The sequence below is a fragment of the Ochotona princeps genome, chromosome 10 (assembly GCF_030435755.1).
Source record: "Ochotona princeps isolate mOchPri1 chromosome 10, mOchPri1.hap1, whole genome shotgun sequence".
NCBI classification, from domain to species: Eukaryota; Metazoa; Chordata; class Mammalia; order Lagomorpha; family Ochotonidae; genus Ochotona; species Ochotona princeps.
The window spans coordinates 69,808,179-69,835,849 of record NC_080841.1 but is presented as its reverse complement, the minus strand read 5'-3'; the positions used below and the strand labels follow the sequence as shown (position 1 = coordinate 69,835,849).

At 42.1% G+C, this 27,671-nt stretch overlaps 1 protein-coding gene across 1 annotated transcript in view; it reads left to right on the top strand.

Annotated features, from left to right (window-relative positions):
• MYO3A (myosin IIIA) overlaps positions 1-27,671 on the top strand; it is a 174,886-nt gene that overhangs the window by 84,431 nt on the left and 62,784 nt on the right. The window contains exons 11-16 of the mRNA XM_058669751.1: positions 952-1,056; positions 1,163-1,246; positions 8,278-8,480; positions 14,437-14,535; positions 14,648-14,762; positions 23,515-23,641. Of these exons, the coding sequence (XP_058525734.1) occupies positions 952-1,056; positions 1,163-1,246; positions 8,278-8,480; positions 14,437-14,535; positions 14,648-14,762; positions 23,515-23,641 (733 nt within the window). The remainder of the gene's footprint in view (positions 1-951; positions 1,057-1,162; positions 1,247-8,277; positions 8,481-14,436; positions 14,536-14,647; positions 14,763-23,514; positions 23,642-27,671) is intronic.

The window sequence follows — 27,671 nt, the reverse complement described above, 5'->3', positions numbered from 1 at the left end:
CAGTGGTATGAAATGTCATTTTTGTTTATGTTTTTCTTTAAACACTGGAACTCCACCTATAAATAAAGCTAGGGTTTAGAAAAAAATCTACTAATGATACCTACTGGTGTGGATGTAGGGGAAAAGGTACCCTACTCCACTGCTGGTAGGAGTGTAGGCTAGTGCAGTCACTATCAAAGTCAATATGGAGAGTGCTCAGAGAACTGTAAATCGTTCTACCTATGACCCAGTTATCCTGTATATCCAAATGAAGTGAATGAGAAAGCAACATGCAGCCCTATATTTGTAACAGTACAATCCACGATAGTGAAGACATGGAAACAATCCAGATGCCCATCAAAAGAGAAACGGATGCAGAAATTGTGATACATCTACCCCATGAAATACTACACAACCATTAAAATGAATGAAGTTCTACCATTTGCAATAAAATGGTCCCAAGTGGAGGCCATTATGCTCAGAGAAATAAGCCCAAACCAAAAGAACAAATCTTAATGTTCTCTCTGATATAAGGCAACCTTCATGCAAAATACAAAATAAATAGGTAGGTGAACAAGTACATACAAATATTTTCATAGATAAACTATATAATGGAGGCTAGCAGAGCAGGAAGTGAAGATGCATTGCAATATGCATCTCTACTCACAAATAAAAAGAAGAATCCCAGTGGAGCAGTTAAATATACCTTGACAATATGATGCTAGATTTTCTACCATGACCTATACCTACAATGGCATGATACACTATAGTAGCAGAATGTTAAACTGGTACTAAAGGACTGTTATGCTCTAATAATATGGGAGGGAAACTGGGGAGGGAATAAGGGGTAGAAAAGGGACGAATCCCCATAACTACAAAGTTGTACAAAGGAAAATAATTTAAACATTTTGAAAACAAAAAAGAATTAAAAAACAAAAACCTCTTGCCACAAATGCTCTCTTCAACCTTTAGCATTCCAGACTCTACATCGGTGCTAAGAGAACTGCGAATCCTCCCCACATCTTTGCAATGGCTGACTTAGGATACCAGTCCATGGTAACATACAATTCAGATCAGGTAAGAGTAGTCTCACCATTTTAGAAACTCGTCCTTTAGTTTCTTGTCTGCTGGCTGAATTTGGGGAGAGTAGAATCTTCTAACATCTCCTTTTCTCAACGGGCAGTGCATCGTTATCTCTGGAGAAAGTGGTGCTGGGAAGACTGAAAGTGCTCATCTGTTAGTTCAGCAGCTGACAGTACTTGGAAAGGTATCATTTATCTTTTCCCTGTCCTGACAGAAAGGCATGTTTTATATATACACATGTATATGTTTAAATTTTTACCATAGCCGAGTAGATTACTGTTCATTGATTCTCACATTTAATAATGCACTGACATTATAAAACACATTGTAGTCCAGATCAGTTGAACAATGTGCCTCCCAGTGGTATTCAGCTGCAGAACTTTTCCCTGGATATTTGCAGGAAAACCAAAAAATCAAAATAATGCATTAATAACAGGAAGTTGGGGTGGTGTTGTGGCACATCAAGTTAAACCACCGCTTGTGATGCCAACATTTCATATGAGCATGATTTGGAGTCCTGGCTGCTTCCATTCTGATCAAGCTTCTTGCCAATGGGCTTTGGAAAGCAGCAAAAAATGGCTCAAGTGCTTGAGTCCCTCCCTTGTGGGAAACACAGATGGAACTCTGGGCTTCAGACTTTGCATAAACCAGTCGTGTCGATTGTGGCCAGCTAGGAAATGAACCAGCAGATAGAAGATCTCTCTCTCTCTCTCTGAGTGCATGTGTGTGGAGGGAGGGGGGTGTAATGCTGCCTTTCAACTCAATATGTGATCTTTTTAGAAAGACAAGGAATTGGTACAACACAATGTAAAGGGGAACTAGTTAACAGGAGATTGTTTTTGATTTATGCACTAAACAAAATAGAAATCATTCATAACCACCTAAATTTGGCTAGAGTAAGCCCAACACATTGTGGTCTTACTCTTTGCTTTACATTGTTCCAATAGGAGTTGGTGTTTTGGATATGACCACCATAACATGACATGAAATGGAATTTGGAAATGTTAACCCAAGCATGTTGGAAACTGAATGGTAGAATCAGGCTGAACTATGTTTGCAAAATAGGTAGCAAAGTTTGGATGTGATGGTGGCTAAAAACCCTCCAAATGACCAAGAGCTGAATCCGTGATACCAAAAATTCAGGGTTTTGTTGTTTTGTTTTATTTTGTTTGTAATCCAGAGCAGAAAAGAAACTTGTTTAATTGAAGACTCAACCAAAGAATTCCCCCTGAAAGGACATTGTTCAGTTGACCCTCATGTCCTTTGAGAGCTTATAGAATAACAAGCAGCACAGAAAACTCATACTCTGATTCCAGCTTCACTCATCTTGCAAGACAAGGCTCCATAAATGTGATTTTCTTTGTTTAAATCCATTACAATCACTGGATGCTTTCTTTAAATTTTCCTATTCTGTTGTTAGCAGATTAAAGGAGAATCCTTATACAAAGATCAATTGTAGGGCCAGCATTGTGGGGCGCAGTGGGCTAAGTTGCTGAATGCAATGCCCGCACCCCATATCTGGGCACTGGTTGTAGATTCAACTGTTCCATTTCTGATCCAGCTCCATGACAATGTGCCTGAGAAAGCAGCAAAGGATGGCCCGAGTGCTTGGACCCCTGCCACCCATGTGTGATGCTTGAGTGGAATTCCAGGCTCCTGGCTTCAGCCTGGCCTAGTTCCTGGCCATTGCAGCCATTGGACGAATGAGCCAGCAGATGAAAGATCTCTCTCTTTGTCTTTCTCTTTCTTTGTTGCTCTGCTTTTCTATTAATAATAATAAAAAATTTACATTTATCTATTATATATGAGAGTACTTCAAAAAAGTTCTGGAAATGGAATTACAGATAAATTTATTCTCGTGCAGAAATGTTTTTTCACGTTATTTTACTTCAAAAGCAAAGTGACCGAGAGAGAGGGAGAAAGAGAAGAAAGTTGTCTATCTACTGAATCATTTCTCCAAATACTGAGATTGACCCAGACAGTAGCCAGGAGCTAGAACTCCCTCCAGATTTCCCACCTGGGTGGTAGGAAACCAAATACTTGGGCCTTGCTCTGATTCTTTCCCAGCTACAATAACAGGGTGCTAATCTGCTTCCAATCAGAGCAGCCAGACTCAAACCAGCCCTCCAGTCTAGTATGCCAGTGTTGTAAACAGCAGCCTAACCCACTGTGCCACAATGCAGGCCTAGGGCAGAAACATTTTGAAATCCATTTGTGCGAGGAGTTTTCAGTAAATTCATGGAAAATTCATGTTGTAAAAAATATGCATGGACTTCAAAATGTTTTTCTTATATGTAAACATATCTTTTAATTCCATTTCCACCAACATTTTGAAATGTGTGTGTAGCTACAAATAAAAACCCAAAAATGTCATTGCCTACAACAGCCCAAAAAACAAACTATGTAGCTCTAAATTCTATTAATTAATCAGTATTAAGAGAGCAATCCTTCATAACTTCAATTGTTAATTAATTCAACTGCAATAAAAAGTCTAGCTGCTATGGAAATTAACAGGTTGAATCAGATGTAGTCATGGGAAAGCAAAGGAACCAGAAAAAGCAGTGAAATTTTTTAAAAAAGAAAAGTTAAAGGATTCACACGACTGACTTCGAGAACTGTTATAAACCTGCAGACTTCAGAACAGTCTGTGATTAAAGAATGAATGCTATATGAACTAATAGGACAGAATAGAGAGTCTACACATACATTGTCTATTGATCTTTTGACAAAGTGGCAACTTCAAATAATAAAAAGAAAAGCACAATAATTTTAAAAATCAGATATTAGTTAAAGTGGACAAACATGTAAACAATCAGTTCACTAGAGATGATTATATATAGATTGTAAACAAAAAATGAAAAGTTAAGGCAGCTATTAGACACAGTTGGTTAAGGCACTGCTTGCAGTGTCAGATGTTGGACCAAAGTTTCGAGACCCAACTGTACTGTTTCTGACCCAACCTATTGTAGGTGTGCCCAAGAGATGGGCAGATAATTGCCCAATGCTTGGATCTCTTCTATCCATGTAGAAAAGCCAACCGTAGTTCTGACACCTGACTGGTATGGCAGATGCCTCACAGGGTGTCCACTTCTAGCCCCTGGCCTTCAAAAGTTGCTTATCCACTTGTGTACCAAGTGCCTGCATCAGTTCCCTGAATTTCTCCCACTTGGGCAGCTTAAGTAGGCTCCAGGGTGGTCTGGGCATCAGCCTGGGTAAATCAGGGACTATGTTTGGGCCAGTGGTGTGGGAGGCATTAGAGTGGACCACAGCCTGCTGAGTTCCCATAAGATGATGACTCCAGCATCAGACCCTGCACTCCCACAGAAAGAGCAAATGAAGACTCTTAACAGCAAATTTGCCCCTGACATTAAATGGAGTTCAATTCCTGGAGCAGCAGACCTACATGGGTCTCATTAGAAAAATGCAAACCAAAACTACAATTAAACACCATTTCATGCTATTAAGTTGGCAAAATTAAGGGGGAAAATCTGACAATACTAAGTGCTGACAAGGATGTGGCACATAGGTTAAGGTAAGAATGCAAAGTGATATAGTCCCTGTGGAATACAGTTTGCATACCTCATATTGAGGTAAATTACATTTTCCATGCAACCCAGTCATCCAAATTACAGGCATTTACCCAAAGGAAATGTATAAAAGCCTATAGACAAATGTTTTTATCAGTTTCATTCGTGCACTTCAGAAAGTACGAAAAACCAAACTAGGAGGTGAATTAACTATCCATAGTACATCCACTCAAACATCAGCATAGTGGACCATCACTCAGTAATAAACAGGGTCAAATGTTGATACAGGCAATGAGACTTGGTTGCTTTTCAAATCAAAATGCTAAGGCAGAGTGACCAGAGTCATAAGACTAATATACTGTAGGATTCCATTTGTATGCCATTCGTGTGGAGTGAAAAACATAGGAGAAGAAGAAGATAAGTGATTGTTAAGAACTGGGGGTGAGGAGCACAGAAAGGGGTGGCTACAAAGTCATCCCCAGACTTCTGGGCAACTGCAGGATTGGCTTCATATGTAGACTGAAGTGGGGTGTACGTTACTGTTATATTTTTGTAAAAACTCAGGGCTGTGTCAACAAAAAATGTACTACTCCGTATGAGTCCAACATTAATTTTTTAAAAAGGCAAGTTAAGGGGTAGAGATTAATTTTCTAGGGAAGTCCCTTAAAATAAGACAAGTATTCTGGTTTGTTTGGTTTTTTTTTTTTTTTCACTAAGCCAACTTCCCCTGTGTCGTTTTTATTATGCTCTGTTACTGGAGTCTAACATTTCTGACAGCCCTGTGATTATAGGACTCCCGTGTCTTGCAATAGCCATGAAGACAGGCACAGAGCAACTCTTTCTTTAACAGGGCGAAGCCACCTAATGTGACACAATTGCTTCCTTGAGAATGATTCATTTGAGTGGGAAGAATTCCAAGTTCCTGTTAAAGTCAGTCGAGTGTGTGGGTGTGCAATAGAAATCAGCTTTGCCAGGTGGATTGATGGGATTGATGGTGGCCTGCGAAAAGAGCAGGCGGCTGATGTTCCCAGTGAATCTGGTACCCCACCCTATGCCAATCAGTTCTCCCCTCTCCTCATCGGAGCATCTGTATCCTTCTGAAAGGCTTGAAGGCTGGTGAGCTAAGACGTCATGATGGGAAGAAGGGTGATAAGGCACAGCGCAGGGCCCTCGCACCTGTGTCAGTTTCCTCAGGGCCTCTCATAAGGGCCTTTGCTATTCTGCCTTCATCTGTGGGCTGGCAGAGGTTCCCCCTTCCAGATTGATTCACTGTGGCTGCTGCTGCAAGATGCCAACAGATTTGTCTATCACAACTTTTTTTAATTATTTATTATTTTTAATTCATTAATTACATTGTATTATGTGACACAGTTACATAGGTACTTGGGTTCTCCCCACCCCTCCCCATACCCTCCCACCATGGTGGATTTCTCCACCTTGTTGCATAACCACAGTTCAAGTTCAGTTGAGATTCCCCCATTGCAAGCATATACCAAACATAGAGTCCAGCGTCTTATTGTCTAGTCAAGTTCAACGGCTTCTTAGGTATACCCTCTCTGGTCTGAAGACAGAGCCAGCAGAGTATCATCCCAGTCAATTAAAAGCTCCAACATACCATCAGCAAAAATTTACATCATTATGGAATTAATTGACATAGCAATGAGTAACCAATATGTTAAAACTAAATGCGAGTTCTTAACCACCTTCTGTGACCACCTCATTGACATTTCAATTTTAGTTTATACACAACATATAACATATATAACATAACATGTTATACATAACATCATATCATCTTAAATTAAGGCAAACATGTGGTATTTAACCTTTTGGGATTGGCTCATTTCCCTTAGCATTATGGTTTCCAGTTTGGCCTATTTGGCCACAAAGAACTGCATTTTGTTTTTTTTTTTTTAATAGCTGAGTAGTATTCCATGGAGTAGATGAACCATAGCTTTCTTATCCAATCCTCTGCTGATGGGCATTTTGGCTGCTTCCATGAATAAAAGCACCAACAACACTTGTTGGCGAGGTTGTGGGGAAAAGGGAACCCTACTCCACTGCTGGTGGGGCTGCAGGTTGGTACAGCCTCTATGGAAATCAGTATGGAGAACATTCAAACAACTCAAAATCAACATACCATATGATCCAGCAATAGCACTCCTAGGAATATATCCAGAACACTTGTTTTATGAGAAACCAACATGCACTCCTATGCTCATAGCAGCACAATCAGTAATTGCAAAAACATCACAACCTTTTTATCTTGTCCCAGGCTTAAAATGTGCCGCAGTACAACTTAGGGGAAGTATGTATGGATATAAGGATATAAAATATCCTTAGTAAGTCTTATATTGCTTTTTACTTATCTCCTTGAGAGTTACCAAATGCAAAGAAAAAATGGATCTTTGGTGGATAGAATTTATCTTTGGAATATGCAGTTCTTAAAATCTTACTCAGGAGGTCACTATTCTTTAGTGCAAGTGGATAGGATATTATCTCACCTTTTTCCATGACTGTAAGATTAGCCCCAAACAATATTTACATATATAATTTGACTATAATTGAATATTAAAAAAATACATATATAAAACATGTTTTAGATACTTATATACATATATGTATATAATTTGAAAGGTAGACAAAGAATGAGATCTTCCATCTCCCTAAATGTATGCAACACCCAGAGCTGAGCTGGCCCAAAACAGGAAGCCAGGAACTCCATCCAGGTCTCCATGGTGGGTGGCAGGGACCCAGCCACTTAAGCCATCCCCCGCTGCCTCCCAAGGTACATATTAGCAGGAAACTAGAATTGAGAACAGAGTTTGAACTCAAACCTAGGCACTGTGGTAAGGGATGTAGCTGTCCCAAGGTGGCACCTTAATTCCTGTGCCAAATGCCTGCCTCCAACTTTTCAAAAAAGACTCCAATTTAGGTCCATATTGTCACTCTCTACTCCCATTTCTTAAAAAAAAAAAAATCTCTTTACTTGAGAGACAGAGAAAGATCTCTCAGTTGTTCATTCATTTTCCAATGCTGCAAACAGCTAGGACCAGGCCAGACCAAAGCTGGGAGCTGAGAACTCAGTCAAGGTCTCCAGGGCCCCAACTACTTGAGCCATCACTGTGGCCTCCCAGAATGTGCACTGGTGGCGAGCTGTGAGGCTAATCTGAAACCTAGGCACTCCTATGTGTGATGTAGGTATCCCAACCAACATCTTAATTGTTGCACCCAGTACCCAACCCTCTCCTCATTTGTTATTGCCTCTTGAGGAAGACAACCTAAGTCACCAGACAGCCTCACAACCCTCTGTGAATACCCCTCCAGTCCATCCACTCAAATTCAGATAGAGCCTGCCTTCCAAAAACAGTACCTGCTCGGCCTCAGTTTAGGAGACTGCTGTGCCTTTACCACAGCTAATGTCAACAAGATGTCAGTGGTGTACACTGGAAATTAATCTAGTTGAACTAATTTCTCCCCTCCCCCCCAATCTACTTCTGAATTCACAAAACCTCTTTGCTCTCTGTGCATGACTCTCACCGTGTTGCGGATGTGGACTGAGACCAGTCTCCTCCCCTGCCGTGGTCCACCCACTGCTCTAAATAAATACTTTAAAAGAGGAAGATATTTTGTCACATTTGAAATTTTTTTTCACCAGGTTTTAAAGATGTTGCTGTTCTCTCCCTAGGCTAACAACAGAGCATTGCAGGAGAAGATATTACAGGTGAACAAGTTGGTGGAAGCCTTTGGCAATGCCTGTACGGTCATAAACGACAATTCCAGCCGGTTTGGAAAATATCTAGAAATGAAATTCACCTCTTCAGGAGCTGTCGTGGGAGCACAGATTTCTGAATACCTTCTGGAGAAGTCCCGAGTTATTCACCAAGCCGTGTAAGTTCATGTCCAGAACTGTTTTCTGGAAAGCACAAGCTAGGTAATACTTTTATTAGGAAAATGCCTTTGTTCTTCAAGAGAAGCATGCTGATTACTAACTACATGCAAAGCAGTAACTTACAGAAACAAAGGGCCGCTACACTGTCCTCATCTCATGTATGTGGCATCTGGCACAGTAGTTAACACCAGACCTAAAAATCATGCTGCCTCATAAAAAAACGTGAGTCGATCACAGGGTAAATGCTGCTTAATATGTATAGATCTCATTATTAATCCTGTTCTCCCTATGCTTGCACACGGGTCAACTAAAAAACATTCAGGATTGGATGTTACTATGTTGCACTTGTGGTTGTTACCACATTCAAGTCCTGTTGGCTATTCATCAGGTTTTGATGTTAGGTTGAATGTGTTCCTTTGGTGGTTTATAGTTGGATGACAAAATTTTGCCCCTGTCTAATGATTCCAAAACATCTTCATTATCCTTACAGGGAAGCTATAATTACACATTGTTTGTACTCTGATAATTATAAATATATATGTACTACCGATATGTAGATTGTATTTTGAAGTGTAAGATTTGAACAAGACTTTGTGCTAGATATACTGTACATTGTTATATGTTACATTAGTTTTGTTTTTTTTTTAAGATTTATTTTTATTACAAAGTCAGGTATACAGAGAGGAGGAGAGACAGAGAGGAAGATCTTCCATCCGATGATTCACTCCCCAAGTGAGCCGCAACGGGCCGGTGCGCGCGATCCGATGCCGGGAACCTGGAACCTCTTCCAGGTCTCCCACGCAGGTGCAGTGTCCCAATGCAATGGGCCGTCCTCCACTGCTTTCCCAGGCCACAAGCAGGGAGCTGGATGGGAAGTGGAGCTGCTGGGATTAGATCCGGCGCCCATATGGGATCCCAGCACGTTCAAGGCGAGGACTTTAGCCGCTAGGCCACGCCGCCTGGCCCCAGATTAGTTTTGTTTTTTCCTTAAGATTCATTTGAAAGAGTAGCAGAAAGAGAGGGAGAATCAGGCAGAAAGAGATCTTCCATCTGTTGGTTCACTCCCCCAATCGCTGTAACAACAAGGTTTGGCCTGGCTGGAACCTGGAGTTAGAAACTCCACTGGTCTCCCAAGTGAGGCCCAAATGTTTGAACCATCTTCCACTGCCTTGCCGGGTGAACCAAAAGGAAGCTGAATCGAAAGTGGAGAAACCAGGACTCAAACCAATGCTCTGATCAAGGATGCCAACCTTGCAGGCAGCAGCTTAAACCCGAGTGCCACAACTCATGCCTCGGTTTTGTAGAATTCATGTCATGTATTAGCACATAACATTAACACATTATTATATCATATCAATGTCTTCAAATTTCTTATCATTCATTTTAAAAATTGTGAATATAAATGGCTCACGCCTCTAATAAAAGTGTGTCAATATTGAGCATGAAATAAGCATTTTTTAAAAATTTATTTTTGTGGGCCCGGCGGCGTGGTCTAGCGGCTAAAGTCCTCGCCTTGAAAGCCCCGGGATCCCATATGGGCGCCGGTTCTAATCCTGGCAGCTCCACTTCCCATCCAGCTCCCTGCTTGTGGCCTGGGAAAGCAGTTGAGGACGGCCCAATGCTTTGGGACCCTGCACCCGCGTGGGAGACCCGGAAGAGGTTCCAGGTTCCCGGCATCGGATCGGCGCGCACCGGCCCGTTGCGGCTCACTTGGGGAGTGAATCATCGGACGGAAGATCTTCCTCTCTGTCTCTCCTCCTCTGTGTATATCTGGCTGTAATAAAATGAATAAATCTTTAAAAAAAAAAAATTTATTTTTGTTGGAAAGTCAAATATATGGAGAAGAGAAGAGATAGAGGGGAAGATATTCCATCCACTGATTCACTCCCCAAATGGCCACAACGGCTGGAGTTGAGCTGATCCAAAGCCAGGAGCCAGGAACCCCTCCGGGTCTCCCACACAGGTGCAGGGTCCCAAGAAGTTGGACCGTCCTCGACTGCTTTCCCAGCACAAGCAGAGAGCTGGATGAGAAATGGTGCAATCAGGATAGAACCAGCACTCATATGGGATCCCAGCACATGCAAGGTGAGGACTATAGCCACTAGACTACTGTACCAGATCCCAAAATAAGCATGGTTTTAAATTGTGTTTCCTCAAAGTGTTAGTCTGCCATGATTCAGGTAATTAAGCCCTAAAAACACAGGATCGGGCCCAATTAGCTATAGTCCTTACTTTGCACGCACCAGGATCCCAAATGGGTGCCAGTTTGTGCCCCGGCTGTTCCACTTTCCATCCAGCTAACTGCTTATGGCCTGGGAAAGCAATTGAGGACAGTCCAAAGCCTTGAGACCCTGCGCCCACATGGGAGACCCAGAAGTTCCTGGCTCCTGGCTTGAGCTTGACACAGTCATGGCCGTTGTGGCCATTTGAGAAAAGAACCAGCAGATGGAAGATATCTTTGTGTTTGTGCATGTCCATATGTGTGTGTGTGTTCTTTCTCTGCTCTAAATTTGCCTTTAAAATTAAAATAAATATTTTTTAAAGAAAAATGATTCTGGTAATAAAATGGATCCTACGCCTGGAGACAAAGTTTGTTGGGCACTCCCGGAAAAGCAACAAATGCTTTCCTCTGCTGAGGGTGAGCAGGTGGGCGGTCAGGTGTGGAAGGGTATTCTCAGAAAGGGGAACTTCAAATAAAAAATTACGAAGCCATAAGATTCCTTTTGGGAATACCCTTTCGGGTCCAAGGAATATAAAGCTTCATTCTCAGCAGTCCCAGCCCTGTTGCTAGCTACTTTCTCAACGATTCCAAAGTTGCATAGGTAAGTTAGGGGATTGTCCGAGGCTCCAGCTGCATGAAAGGTTGCCAGGGTCCAAAGCAAGTGACCACCCTGATCCCAGATTGTCCTAACCTGGAAGTACAGATCCCTTGAGCCCACATGGGCAGCTAACGGTGCACTGTGTCTCCTTAATTGCAGTGTTGATGTTCCTTGCAAAAGCAGATAGGAGATGGCTGAACCAAGGGGTCTTTTTGTCCAGTATCTTCATCTCCATCTATCCATGCAAGATCAGTAAATGTCCCATAGTACCGGTTGGTCTTGCCAAATTACAGTTCTTGGCCAACGTAAACGCATAATTAAGGAGAAATGCATCAGTTTGGGGTGTCTACATTTGTGAGTCACTTCCCTTAATGGGACGTTGTGTTGTTAAAGCTCAAACGCTGTGATTTCCTCGGAACAAAGCGAGTTTTAATCATGGGCTATGGGAGTCTGATGGCACGTTCTTCTCTCTGCCAGCAGACATGACAGGGCCCTAAAACTGAACTCCTGTTTTGGGTCTATCCTTGCTCAAGTGCAATGTCAGTGTCTAGGAGTCCCTGGTCAGAGCTGACAACCACTTATCTCCTGAATGTCTGCTTCCCAAAGATTCATCGGCAAGGTTTTTCTTTTTTAAAATCGCACCTGAAAATTGCCTGTGACATCATGGTCTCAATAGTGTGGTGTGATTGACACACAAAGAGGCTTTTGCTCTCTTTCTACTAATTTTTTTTTTCCATTTCCAACTACCTAAATATCCTGCTACCACTGCAAAGTAGCTGAGTGCATTTCCCAACACTTCCTCTTCCACACTTCTTCCACTTTGCAATGGACCCATCCTCCTCGCTTTATGCAAAACCTCCTCTGTCCCAGCCTGTGTCAGTGTGTCCTGTGATGGGCACACGATGACCCGTTCACATAGTAACATGTGGTCCTCTGTGTGTCTCCTTCCCTAAGTGATGCACACTGTGCCTGGGAGGCTGACCCGAGTTCATCTCTCTAATCATTCCTTCAAATCTTTCTGCTTCTTCCTCTTTCTTCTGCTGTTATTTTACCATGAACTTGAGTTCCTTCACACTCAGACACCTGAAAGATTTAGATTTCTTGAATGTCTGAACTCTGTGGCCAGATTTTGGGATAAAGTCATCTCAGTGAGAACACAAGCTACCCAGTAGCACTGTTATTTTTTTTTTCACTTCTTTCCTAACAAGAACCAAAGCTTGCATGGTGCACTTTATCAAGTTCTCCCCACACTCACATAGAAAGTATTTCTATTTTTTAACCTTCAGGAAAGACCCAGTGGAAATCTTCAACAGTTACCAATGTGATCTTAACAGCAATCCTTCAACAAGGTTGTCGAGCATCTACATGGATTGTGTGTGGAGCCTTTGATGAGTGCCTATAAAAATTATTCTATGGAGCAAGATCAGTAGTTTAGCTCATTTGATGCAGCAGTGAGGTCGTGAGGCCCCAATGTCCCATGTGAGTGTTTTGCTTCTGATCCAGCTTCCTGTGAATATACGTCTTGGGAGGCTCAGGTGATGGTTCAAGTTCTTGGGTCCTTAACACCCACAAGGGAGACCTGGATGGAGTTCTGGGCACCTTGGTTCTGGCATCTCCAATCTAGCTATTGTAGGCAATGTAAGAGTGAGCCAGCAGATAGAAGAGCTCTCTCTCTCTCTCTTGCCCTCTCTCAAACTAAATGAAAATAAATATATAAATAAATTAATCTTGTAATTGTTTTTGGCAGAATCTGGAGCCAAAACTAAAGACGGTAAAATGGAGTAACATATATCCTAAAACTCCAAACATCTTTTATTGTGTCATTGGGAAAATAAATATGCATGACTATGTTTATGTAATTATTTATTCTAAAGAAATATTGTATGTGTGCTGAAGGAATAAATAAGTTTCAAAGAGAACAAAGGCAAAATTTCCATCTGCACTGACATTCTAGTGCATAATATACAAGAAGGGGTGACTGAGAAAAGTTCTAAAATCCTTTCTGATCTTTTCTGGTAAAAATAACTTACAGTAATTCCTTTCCTGCAAATACGTCATCATTACTTAAGCTAATGAAGTTTGTGTGGTAGTACTGGGAAAAAGCAGGACCAGAGGGGACACATGGCTGCCCTGGAGGCTATCTGTGGGGAATTGTGAGGGACAAGGACCTGGAACTGACCTCAACCACTGTCCAGGGTGACAGAGAGGAACATCCAGGGTAACCACACAGCATCTCAGGACCCAGCCCCGCCATGATTACTTGCAAAGCTTAGTCATGGGGAGAGAGTTCTATGCTGACGGAAAATGGATTAACAGTAAAATGAAGACAATAGCATCTTAGGGTATGGAATGGCACTGTTCAGTTAAGGAGGGGTGCACAGGAAGCAAGTGAGGGATTGCCACTAGAGAAATGCAGGACTCTTCCAGGACCCAAAACCTGAAGCTGAGAAGCAAAGCAGGGCCCAGGAGAGGACTGCAGAGATGGGAAGCTGCCAAACAGGAGGCTCTTCAACTTAGAGGAAATCCTGAGAACAGGTGGATTGTCCCGAGATCCTGCCCCACCAAGGGAAGGGGACAGACCCACAGGATTTGGGACTATGACAAACGAGAGTTTCAGCAAAGCCACATGCACATCTGTTCAAAACATGGGTTTCAGGGCAAGTTGTCCAGCTTTGAATGCAGCGTGGTCATCAGCTCAGTCACATGACTTTATGGAGGGATGGCCAGCTTTAAACCTTTGTTTCCTTGTCTAGAAAAGTAAGGAAGGCATGGCAGCTCAATGAGAGCATGTCACGCTTAGGCTTCTGCATCGCTTGTTTCATTTCTTGTCTGCTCCAGCTTAGGGATCTGTGATTGTTTTCCTCCTGCTGGATCTTTAAGTGCTCAAAACAATGCCTGGGGATCAGTTATAAGTGTTCATGACTGCTTCAAAATAAAGCATCCTCACCAGGTCTGAAAGTGAGTGACCGCGGTGTTGTTTGCAGTCAACAAGAGCAGTCATGGAGACACAGCCCTCACTCAGGCCCACGTCAACACTCACGGCTGTTTTCCTTCTGATAATTACATTGCCAAGTCATCTTAGCGATCAAGAAACAGGATTCCTGAGATAACCTTACTGAGTGTCTTATTTTTCCAGTGGAGAAAAAAATTTCCACATTTTCTACTACATTTATGCTGGCTTGGCCGAGAAGAAGAAGCTGGCGCTGTATAAATTGCCGGAGAGTAGGCTCCCCAGGTGAGCCACCACGTTGCACCTTCATGAATGAAACTTTCCTCTTCTGATCCATTGTAGATTTTTTTTTCCCGTTTTCATCCTTCACTTTTTCTTTGGTGATTTTTTTTTCCAGGTACCTACAAAATGACCATCTCAGAACAATACAAGACATGATGAATAATAGTTTCTACAAATCTCAGTATGAATTAATTGAGCAATGCTTTAAAGTCATAGGTTTTACAATGGAAGTAAGTGACTGTCCCTTGCATTAGAACCAGCTCTCATGTGAGTGGCGTTTTGCTGAATATTTGGCATGGATTCTGTGGCCTTTCTGTCACCTTTGTGATTCTCCTATGATAATTACCTATTCAAATGTTTTCTTTTTTGGGGGGTCATTTGCATTTTGTTAAGACATTGTCATCAAATGTCATGTCTTAAATTTGCTCACTGAATTTTCACATAAGACTTTATGCCTTTGTTTCCTTTCTCATTCTCACCAAGGATACTTTTTCAGAGTATGGCACTTTCTTTTATCTTTAGTTCTCAATCTTTCAAAAACAAAGTGATGCAGGGAGGGTGTGTTGTGGCGTGGTATGTAAAGCTGCTGCCTGCGACACCAGCATCTGGTAAGAACACAGGTTCATGTCCCAGCTGCTACATTTCCTATCTACAGGCTAACGGCTTAGAAAAGGAAACAGAAGATGTCATGGATGTTTGGGTCCCTGTACCCAACAAGGGAGAACCAGATGAAGCTCTTGACTAAGCTAGGCTTAGTCCTGGCCATTGCATCCATCTGGGAAGTAAACCAGTAAATGGAATATTTTTTCTCTCTCTCTCAACTACCAAATAAACGACGAAATATTTTGTATCACTTTAAAAAAACAATTGAATGTATTTGCCCATCCAATAAATATTTTAAATGTTTTGATTAACAGCACTACTAAATGCGAATTTATTTTTATGTTTTTTAGTAATATAGTCATTTGATTTCCTTTGTCCTTTTTTGTAACGGGAATATTTGGTTCCTGTATTTCCTGATTTTCCTTATTTAATAAGAGGCTAGAGCTATCCATCTATTCCCCCTTAGTAATAAAAATGTCCTTCAGTCCCATGGGCAATGTTTTTCAATTTTGTAACAAAGTGTCTTGTAGAATATCAATCCCCACAGAGTTTAAGAGAAGCTCTCAAACCCAGCTCTCAGCTATTGATTGTTGTCAGGGTTGTTTCAGATCCGGTGATAATTGGCATCCCTCTGAATGAGAGCCACTGTCCTCTGAAAGGGATCACAAGATTCTGTAGACCCTTGAGCTGTGTCCATACCTACCAGATATGATAGAATACTACCAGAAAGCAGTATTCTAATCATGAAAGATGTTCTTGGTGCAGAAAAAAGGCTGTTGCTATGAAGTGCACATTCTCCAAATGTGAGACACCTGCTGTTGAGCTGTGATGACAGCTTCTCTCTGGGAGTTTTGGCTCCATCCTGGGTGTCCTTGGTGCAGCCCTGGATGGGAGGTGGGCAGGACCTCCACTCTAGGGAAAGCAGTGGGCTCTGTGCCAAAGGGATGAGGCTGGAGAAGGACAGAGGAGTGGCCTTTCTTTTGATTTAACCTTGGAAGCCTGCTTTAAAGGGAGGGAGGTTTAAGTAAATCCAGGATGACCGTTGTTCTTCAGTTCTTAGCAAACCTGAGTGATCCATCACAGTGAAGCCAAGCTGATGAATCATACATGAGAAACAACAAATGGAATACTCATTGAGTGATTAAAAGTTTTCTTAATAGGGGCTTTGTGAAGGAGATGTGTGTGCATGTATGTGTATTTGCACTGGATGCTCACACTTAAGAAACCAAAATCACTATGAAATGCACTTTGTTAAACTGAGAAGCTAAATGGTGTCTGGAATAAAGACTGTCAGAGTGATCTGAGGTGTCCTGATCTGAGAAATGGTTGTCGTGGAATGTTCCGACTTCGAGAGGAAGTTGTTGCAGTGTTGCCCTCTTCCAAGGTCTGGGACACTGTGCTGCTTGGTCACCTTTACAATCCAAGAATAAACCCGCCCCTCTGATTCTCTGGGAATTCATTGGTTATAGGTACCATTCTGTGCAAGAGAAGTCAAGGAAATAAAGGCACCAGAGAATGAACTCTTCTTGGGACCAGAGAAGAGGAATTGCTACAATGACTTCTCCCAAGAGTTCTCAGGTTTTTTCCAAGACACTGTGAAGTATCTGAAAGAGCGGACAGCTATAGTCTGGATTCAGGGGCAAGCCAATGCCAAATGCATCCTGAGACAAATATTCAACTCCCGGGAAGGCTTGATGTAGAATCACTTGTAGGCTTAGAGACTTCACCTTGATCCTCTTCATGTCTGAGTGATGTGTTGTCTCTTTCTCTTCATGTCTGAGTGATGTGTTGTCTCCATTGATGAACAGATACTGCCTGAAATCTGGGCTGGCAACTCAAGCTGCCCACTCCATGGCTGCTGACAGGAAACTCAGTAGTTTCATTGTCTCTAGGGCAGCAAGAAAAGACCTGGGCCCCGCCTTTCTGCATAAGTAATTCCATGACAGACCAAAACTTCATCACTTAGTAAGATCTCTCTGCAGGCCCTTAAAGAAGCTTTGTAGACAGTTCTTTGTTGTGGTCTGCTACTCTGAAGCGCTTTTTCGTAGTGACACAGGGCCAGGATGGAATTTTCATTCCCATCACCATCTACATCACCCTCCCCGACAAAAAGCAGCAGAAGTTGACAAGATGTCTGGACTGGTATTTGGGATGAGAGAACTTGTTTGGCCCATCAGAACTGGAGAGTTGGGAGGACAACAATGGGACCGAGTAAGAGTTGGACCACTGCAAGATTTCTTGTTGCTAAGGGACTCAATGTGGATATGTCCTGTTGGAGCAATGTACACTATTATATACCCCATGGGCTCTGAGTGCTGAGTATGGGATCAGGCAGAGAGCGGTGGTGCTGACCTTACCTGACTGCCTTTTGGGAACAAGCTCTGAACTGCAGGTTTTGGAGTCAGATGTGTGATTCTGGTCCATTTTGAGAACACAGGTATTTTGGGGGCTGGTGAGGTAAATGTGTTCGCAGTGGCATAAACTCTGGGAGACAGACGCCCCAACTCAGGATCATGAGTTTCAGCTGTATTCCAAGTGCAGGGTGACCTCCCCTGAGAAATGCAGCCGACCCAAGGGGGACACGTCCAGGAGGCCCCAGATGCCAGCCTGTTGCAGTTATCATTCCAATGTCATCCTCTAATCATGGGGTCCCCAGACATCATGGGGGCCTCTGAGTCTTTGCTCTTGTTCAAGCTCAGCGGATTCAGATCTTGTGAGTTACTGAGTTTCAGCACACTATTAACCAATCCCAAGTTAGCTGCAAAAGAATCAAAGAGACATTCTCTGCTGTCTCTACTGCAATGCTCATTAACTTAAATCCAAACTTTTCAGGCTGTGGCTACTTTCAGATGCATCTTCATTAACATCCCACTGCCCAAATCAAAATCAAATCTGGGTCCACCCCTTTCCTTGTCTCTTCCTTCTTGTAGTCCCCCTTAATCAGACCCTCATTCTCCCAGATGTAGACAATTGGATGTAAGCATCTCAACTCCTAGAGAAGAGCCAATTGGTTTGGAGTGCAGCAAATAAAAGAGCAAAGCGACATCCACCCTTTTGCTCTGTCAATGGCTGTCAAAGCAGTGTCACTAGTAGCAGACACTACTTTGGGACCATGTCCTGGCTCTGTTGGGAACTCAAGGCATCCACCAAATTAGAGGACTCTATGCATCCACCAGAGCAAGGGCTGAGCCTCCTGGTGCCACTTTTCCCTGATTTTTTTTCTGTTTTAATCAGATTTACTTCTTACCAATTCAGTCCCCTGGAGCCTAAGAAGCAAGGAATCATTTTTAATTCACTGTTTACTTCTGAGTCCCCATCCTTAGAGGCAAAGTTTACCCTATATTTGGTGCAAGGGCTTTCTCTTGCTTGGTAGAGCAATGTTCAGTAACATTCAGACAAAGTCAGCTTTGCAGTTTGCATGTACTGACAAATATAATTGATTTATATTAAAGCATAGGTTCTAAGTGTAAACTTATTGTTTATTGAACACATAAACATATAGCTTAGGATGGAGGGAAATATAATATCTGTTTTCTGGAAGTGAAGCGCAACCAGATTTGAAGTCCCTTCAAATCTCATGGAAAATAGAATTAAAAGATAAGCTTGTTTAGTTGCAAAAAAAAAATTTTTGAAGTCTGCAGAATTTTTTCATAATATTAATTTTTCATGAACTTTTAAAAATAGATGTATTTATCTTTACCTGCTCAAAGGCAGAGTGAGAGAGAGAGAGAGATGTTCTACCTGCTGTGTCACTCCCAACACACCAAAGCCAGTAGCCAGGAGTTCTTTCTGGATCTCCCACACAGAAAATGGGGACCAATCACCTGAGCCTCATCTGCTAACTCACAGCAGGTGTTAGGAATCAAGACTGGAAACAGAATGGTCAGGACACTGATATGGGATGGAGGCATCTCAAGTGGCAGCCTAATGGGCGGCACCACTGAACTCTTTGAAGATGTCTATGGATTTCCAAAGCAAATGTTTATAGCAAAATTAACCCATATTCTCATCCCCTTTCCCACAAATTTCTTGGTGTTCCCTCTGATTTTTGCGAAGATCTTTAGTGCAGTTCCAGCTGACTCGGCAGGGCTCTGCTGGCCTCTCATCTAAAAAGCAAAGCACATGTAAGATCTGCAAACAGTGACCGTTTGACTTCCTCCTTTCCAGATTCAGATTCCTTTTGTTTTTTTTTTTCTTGTCTAATTGCTTTATCTGGATCCTCTAGTGGTGTATTGACTAGAAGTAGTGAAAATGGGCTTCTTTGTCTTGTTACAGATATGAGGCCTTCAACTCTTTACCACTCAATTCATGTTAGCCGTTGGCTTGCTTCATATGATCTTTCATGTGTCAAGACCTGTCCTTAAATACCTAATTTGCTCAGAATGTTCATCATGAAGGAATGATGGATGTTGTCAGATGTCTTTTGCATCTAGTGAGATGATCAGATGATTTTTAAAAAAATATTGATGAGAGAGGAAAGCATAGTGGTGTACCAAGTTGTTCAGCTCCCTGGTACTGGTCTGGGGAAGCGGTGGAGATGGCCCATGTCCTTGAGCTCCGGCACCCATGTAGGAAACCCAGAAGAAGCTCCTGGGTCCTGGCTTCAGAATGGCCTAGAGATGGCCATTGTGGCCATTTTATGAGTGAACCAGCACAGGGAAGCACTCTCTCACATCTGCCTTGCAGATAAATAAATAAATCTTGAAAAATTAAAAAACATTGATTAAAGTAGGAAGAAACTTATTTTTGCTTAGTCATCCTGGGAAAAATTGAAAATCAAATTAAGAGCCAGGCATTTGATACAGCAGTTAAGATAGTGCTTGGAATACTCATAATCATTATCAGAGTGCCTGAGTTCAAGCCTGGCCTTGTTTCTGATCTAGCTTCCTGAAAATGTGTATCCTAGGAGTCAACAAGTGAGGGCACACATGCTTGGACTCCTACCACCCACATTGGAAACCTGGATTGAGTTCCAGGTTCTGTCTTCAGCCTTGCCCAGCCTTGGCTATTGCAGTCACTTGGGCAGCTATCTAATCAACCTCTTTCTTTTTCTCCCTCCATCCAATCCTACCAGACAACTCCTTCTCTCACTTTTTAATAACTATAAATAAATAGCAGATTGTGTGTAAAGACTCAGGGGAAAGAACAGCATAAGTCAGAACTAGGCATGAAATTTGCATGTGGATTTGCCAGTTCCTTAGAGGAGTCTGGCTGCTGATTGTGAAAAGTGGCCCCAAAAGGGAGTAGACACCAGACAGACACGGAAATACAGAGGCCTTCTTTGTATGCCTTGGTAAGAAGCCAACTGTTCCCAATGGGATAGAGGACATGGAAGCTTTGTAATTGGAGACACAGTTGGTCTGAGTGGCCTGCTAGAAAGATTGCTGTTTTGCCCACGTGAACAATGGATTGGAGAGTGGAAGGTCAGAGGACTCACCAAGCATGCCAGCCATGATTCTGATCTTGACCAACAGATATGAAACCAAGTGCCGGCAGTTAACCTGCAAATTGTCTGTATTATTCAAAGGGGCATGGTTGCCCTCAAGTAAGATTTACAGTCACTTGTACTTGATTAATTCAATATATTAATGATATTGAAACCAAGTATCCAGTTTTTCCTTAATATTTTATTTTCTACTTACATTTACCTTACAGTAAATCTGCTGATCTTTGCATGAGAATAGATATAATTTTCCATTAGGTGTTCACTTAACTTATAAATATAAACTGCCCTGAATAAACACGTCAGATTTTTAAAATATCTAAACCTGTAAAAAATATAGTGTATCCTGATCTTTTAAACATTCTCAAATGAGTGGCAGAGCAAGCTTACAAGGATTGAGAAACACTCTCTGAATTCTCTAATCACTTAACTAAATCTTAAACACTTTAATAACCATGAAAATCTAATAAGTCAGAATTATTAACAGAGGAAATTAAGTTTTCTTACACATTTGGGTGTGATTTGCAATCAAATAATATTGCACATTTCAAATTAAAACTATAATGAGCAGACATTTGGCATAGACGTTAAGACAGCTTAGGATACCCAAATTCCATATCAGAGGCATGGGTTTGAGTCCCAGCTCTGCTCCTGCTTCCAGCTTCCTGCTAATGCACATCCTGAGAGACAACAGGCGATGGCCCAAGTCCCTGGGCCCACATCACTCACATGGGAGACCTGGAAGGAGTTCTAGGCTCCTGACTTCAACTTGGCCCAGTCCCACCTGCTGCATGAATTTAGGGAATGAAGTGGCCAATATGAAAATTTCTCTCTCTTTTCTTTCTCTTTCTCTCTCCTCCTCCCTTTTTTTTTTTAAAGATTTTTTTTTTCATTTGAAAGGCAGATTTTTTACAGAGAGAATAGCAGAGATAGGGCTTCCATCAGCTAGTTCACACTCCCAAATGACTGCAACAGCTGGAGCTAAGTATATCCAAAGCCAGGAGCCAGGAGCTTCTTTTGGGCCTCCTATGAGGAGCGAGGGGCCAGGGGCCCAAGGACCTGACTCATCCTCTGCTGCCTTCACAGGCCACAAGCAGGGAGCTGGATTGAAAGTGGAGCTGCTGAGACACAAGCCAGTGCCCAAACTGGATGCCGGAAGAAGATTAGCCTAACACAGCTCCTCTCTGTTTTTCAAAAAAATAATGTTTAAAAATTTTGATAAGTATAATATCAAGTAAGTCTTTAAAGTCAAATAAAAAGATCCACTTTTGGATTATTTGTCATGTCTCTAATATGATCTTAAAGGTTCCATGCAACTAAGATTTAAATATTGTTTGCCCCACAACTGCGTATCTTATAAATTTATCCCCAAATCACCCATACTGTGTAGGTTTGCTGAGGCTGCCATAACAAACTGAGTGTGGATTTGTGTCATCCACAGTTAAGGGGGCGTGAGGGCTAAGTTCATGATGTCAGCAGGGTTGCTACTTTCTAGGGGTAGTGAGGGAGACTCCACTCTGCCTCCCTCCCAGCTTCTGGAAGCAGTCATTGCTGAGTGTCGCGGGGCAGATGTGCACCCCTCTCCCCGACCTCTACCTTGGTCCATCTTTGTGTGGCTTTCTTCTTGTATGTGTCTATATCTTTGCATGACATGCTTTTCTGAGAGGACGTCAGCCACTCATCTCGATGAACGACATGCACAGTGACACCATTTCCACCTGTACTCACGTTCTGGTTGTGAACATTCAAAACCTTCTCTGACTGAACATTTAAGACCATGTTGGAGATGCAAAATTTGAGACTTTTTCAAGCTATAGATCCTGTCTATTTCATTCATCCATGTGCCCACCCACCCATCCACATATCCCATCACCTACCTACCCACCCACCAATCCATTCCCCCACTCTCCATTCCATCCAGGCCTCATCTATCATCTCACCCCTAAAATGAAAGCAATAAGTATTTTTATTGCTTAGTATCTTACCTTCCATGAATGTAGCAACATGAAAAAAAAGGATTTTTTTCTCCTTCCTCCAATTCACTATGCCATAAACAAAGTTGAAATTATGCCTAAAATTACTATAGATCTCCTGAAAAAATGCCCCTAGTAATGCTAAGAAGAATCATAGGAATGTGAATCCACATATGTGCAAACATGTCTATTATGTGTTCATGAATGTATATATGTGTGATCGTGTATATGCATATATGTTTAAATACATATGTGTGTTGGTATATATCCATATGTATGTGTAATTGTATTTATTTTGAATGTACCATGTGTAGAAATTTATACTATAAAGTAATAACTACCGTAGAGTCTAGGTTGTCATCCAAGGTTCTCATGCCTGTACTTGAACCGCAGAGACCCTCTGTATTAGGTGCTCACATCTTTTGATCGTTTTCTCTCTTAACTTTTGTTTAGCCACATATCTCATCTCACTTCCCTAAGACCTTGGAGGAGATGTGTACCTATGGTAGCAACCACACTCACATGTTTGGTAAAGGGATGAAAATGCCCCTTAGAACACTCACATCTCCTAGCAGAGTGTGTGGAGTCCAGTCTTCATTCTTCTCCAGGTCCAGCTTCAGGCTCATGTGCACCCTGGGAAGCAGCAGCAGGGGATGTCCCTGCCACCCAGGAGGGAGACCAGGACAGAGTTCCTGGCTCCTGACTGAGGCCCGACCTAGTCCTGGCTATTACGGGATCTTAGAGAATGAACTTTGAAGTTGCAAGATCTCTGTCTGTCCTTCAGCCTTTCAGATAAACTTAGAGTAAATAAGTGCAATCACTGATGAAGCCAGGCCTGATGGAATCCTTGTCCTCTCAGAACTTTCAGTTTGAGGTCACAGTCTGTAGGTTCCTCATGCTGCAACCCAAGCCCCAGTCACTGCCTCGGGATAGGATAATGTGACGTTTCTGTGTGTGTTTCAGCAACTTGAAAGTGTGTACAGTATACTTGCTGCCATCTTGAACATTGGGAACATTGACTTTTCTTCCGTGGCAACCGAACACCAGATCGACAAGAGCCACATTTGCAACCACACGGCCCTGGAGAACTGTGAGTGTTGCGGTCTTCCCTCTGAAGCTCTCTCTTGTCTTCTGACCGTACGTGACTATGTGTATCCATAGCGACCATGCAGGACGACATGTGTCTTGCGTGATGTCCATTCTCTGATCATACAAGGCCATACCTATCCATGTGTGACCATCTGTGTCACAGGGTAATTTCAGGCAATACTACCTACATGGGTTCTTTATCAGTAGACTCAGATACAGTGTGCCTCAAATGGAATATTTTTTAAAGATGTATTTTATTTTTATTTGAAAGGCAGAGTTATAGAAGAAGGGTGGAGAAAGATCTTCCATCCACTGGTTCACTCCCCACCCAGTGGCCACAATGGCCAGAGCTAAGCTGATCCAAAACCAAAATCTAGGAGCCTCCTCTGCACCAGTCCCTAAAATGAAACTTTAAAATTCTGTTATTTGAAACAGGTCTTCCTGCTTGCGGGAAAACTCATTTCTACAGAAAAATTTTCCGGTGACTAGGCTTTTAACATTATTTCAGGAGTTGTTTGTGTTTAAATGTAAAAACAACAAACAGGGCCTGGCAAGGTAGCCTAGCAGCTGAAGTCCTCACCTTGCACACACTGGGATCCCTTATGGGCACTGGTTCTAGTTCCAGCAGCCCTGCTTCCCATCCAGCTCCCTGCTTGTAGCCTGGGATGACATTCGAGGACAGCTCAAAGCCATGGGACTCTGCACCTGCGTGGGAGACCTGGAAGAGGCGCCAGGCTCCTGGCTTCAGATTGACTCAGCTCTGGCTGTTGAGGCTGCCAAGTGAATCAATGGACAGATCTTCCTCTCTGTCTCTCCTCTCTGTATATCTGATTTTGCAATAAAAATAAATAAATCTGTTAAAAATAGTTAAAATTTAGCAAACTGATAGGAAAAGGGGTTATCTTGTATGTTTAGTGGGGGTAATTTCAGAGCAAGAAATGCTGGCCGCTCTGGCTAAGATCTATACCTTCTGTCCCCGTCCGCACTGTCCTTCTGTGTCACTGGAGCCAGCTTGATGATTGGAGTATAGAGAAAGCATCTGAGGGAGTAGACATGGGCGTGTGCCTGGAAATCTGGAGCTTCCCAATCTTCCCAAGTGGCTTGTATTGAATACTATTTCTGCCATTCTATCCCGTAAACATATCTCAAAGTTCTGCACTCATCCTTATCTCCATCATCACCATTCTCAACTGAGACATCACCTCTTACATGAACCCAGCACCCTCTGAGTTGTTCTACATCTGATCTTTGCAGGCCATACTTTCCACTCATTCAGAAAGCACTCAGTGTGTGCCAGCAAGCTCTCATCAATTTCTCTCTCACCTCCTCCCCTTTCTCCTCCTCCTCTCTCTCTCCCAAATTTCTTGATTAGCTTTGTATTCCTTCTAGAGGAAGACCCTCAAGATGAGGGCATTGTTTTGTAAGGCATTGTACTTAGCAGTATAGCCCCAGGAAGACATTCCAGACAAATGTCATGAATGTGCAGTGTGAAAATGGGAACAAATGTGCAGATCAATGGTAGTCCCCGCTCAGAACAGAAACAGGCAGCACGATCAGAAGCGGTGTTCTACCCATAATCTTATTGTAGAGATGACAAACTAACCTAAACTTTGGAGTTGAATCCTTCTCATATGCTACATGTCAAAATGAATTCCAAACATGCATTTAAGCATAAGCCAAAGAATTATAAAGCCAACGTGTTTCTATGACTTATGGATCTGTGTGTTCCTGTGATGACTGAAGAAATCTGAAAGAGTTTATGTGCAGAAAACCAACAGTAGACATTCTGTTTTTTAAACCTGGAAATTTGATTACATAAAAGTTAAAACTCCTTCACACCAGAAAAGAGAATGAGGGTCCCAGCATGATGGCTCAGCGGCTTAATCCTCACCTTGCAAATGCTGGGAATCCATATGGATGCCAGTTCGTGTCCAGCTGCTCCACTTAACATTCAGTTCCCTGCTTGTGGCCTGGGAAAGCAGTGAGGACAACCCAAAACCTGAACCCGCATGAGAGACCCAGAAGAAGCTCCTGGCTCCTGGCTTTGGATTGGCTCAGCTCTGGCCATTGTGGCCACTTGGGGAGTGAGTCAGCAGATGGAAGATTTTTCTCTCTGTCTCGCCTCCACTCTCTCTGCAACTCTGCATTTCCAATAAAAGTAAATAAACCTTTAAAAATACAAAGAAAACGTAAATGAAATGGTGATGTAAATGGAAGCGAAGGGAAGTATAAACCAAAGCATTATTCTACACAAGTTGTGAGGATGAACAGTTCTAAATCAATGGTGAAAAAATGAATAGAATCATGGAGAAAAAGCAATTTGTGAAATAAGAACCACAAATCATCAGTAAAATACAAAAAAATACAAAGGAAGAAACTTCCACTTCACTGGGAATCCATTAAAAGCAGATAGAAAGAAAACATTTTTTTCTGATCAAATTGGTCATTTTAACAACTAATGATAATCCCTAAAATGGTTGTTCTTCTTTTGACTAACAGGAATATAATTGGTACAGAGTGTGTGAGGAGCAGTTAGATTGTCTGTTAGAAAGCTTAGCAGAGGCCACTCAGGACAACAGTGAAGACACTACTAGGGGCACCCAAATCAGAATCCCTGGGATGGAATTAGTGCTCCAACTCCCTGCTAATGCTCACCCTGGGGAGTAGCATAGGATGGCCCAAATCGTTGGGTGCCTGACATGTGAGAGACCCAGCATGTGCTCCTACATGGCTATCAAGGGCATGTGGGAAGTGAAGCAAAGGATGAAAGATGTGTGTGTGTGTGTGTGTGTGTGTGTGTGTGTGTGTGTGTGTGTGTGATGCTAAACGTAAGTTCTGAAAGATGTTTATTTATGAAAACTTGATCTTGCTTACCATGTTTGTTCTTAATTTTAATTCTCAAAACTGTTTTATTGACATTAAATATTAAATAAATGCTGGCTCAGCCATTCAGTTTTTTTTTCTTTTTTATTTATTTATTTATTATTAATTACATTGTATTATGTGACACAGTTTCATAGGTACTTGGATTTTCCCCAACCTTCCCCAAACCCTCCCACCATGGTGGATTCCTCTACCTTGTTGTATAACCACAGTTCAAGTTCAGTTGAGATTCCCCCATTGCAAGCATATACCAAACATAGAGTCCAGCATCTTATTGTCCAGTCAAGTTCAACGACAGCCATTCAGTTTTAACAAAACTTAATAATTTGTTTTATTTATTTCAAAGGCAGAGTGAATCGTCCATCCACTGATTCACTGCTGAAATGGCCACAGCGGCCATGGATGGATCAGGCCAAAGCCAGGATCCTGGAACAGGTCTCCCACATGGATGGCAGAGACCCGAGCACTTTTCCATTTTTCACTGCTTTCCAAGGTGTTTTATTAGGGAGGATTCATAGCAATCGGGACAAAAATCAATTGCATAATGCCAGGTCCAGTAAATTTAATATGGAACTGAAGAGAAGTGTGCTGTGGGGCCAATGAATGTCAAGATAAGTGAACATTTATTTGTTTATATTGAAGAAAGTACTTCAAGTACTTGTATATTTAGATATACCTGTGAAGTCTAAGTAGTCTACTCATTGATGTCTGAATTTTGAAAATAACTGTAGGGTACATTTTAATAAAGCAGTTAAGACTCAGTAGGCTCATATTCCAATCGAGTGCCTGATTCAGGTCCTGGCTGTGTTACTCCTGATCCAGTTTCTAGCTGATGTATTCCGTGAGAAGGAGCAGGTAGTGATTCACCCACATGGGAGACCTAGATTGGGATTCAGGCTCTTGACTCTGCCGGGACCCATTTTGGCTATTGCAGATATTTGGGGAATAATCTGGCAGATGAAAAATTCTTGCTCTCTACCTCCTCCTCTTTATCATTCTCCTCTCTGCCTTCCAAATAAGGTAAAATAAAATTATAAGAGAAAATAGCTATATAATCATGATGTTGAATTTATACCAAATCTATTTCTCATGTCTTTAAGTGGTTTACAGTTCAGAGGAGTTGTGTTTGATAACACATAAATGATCAT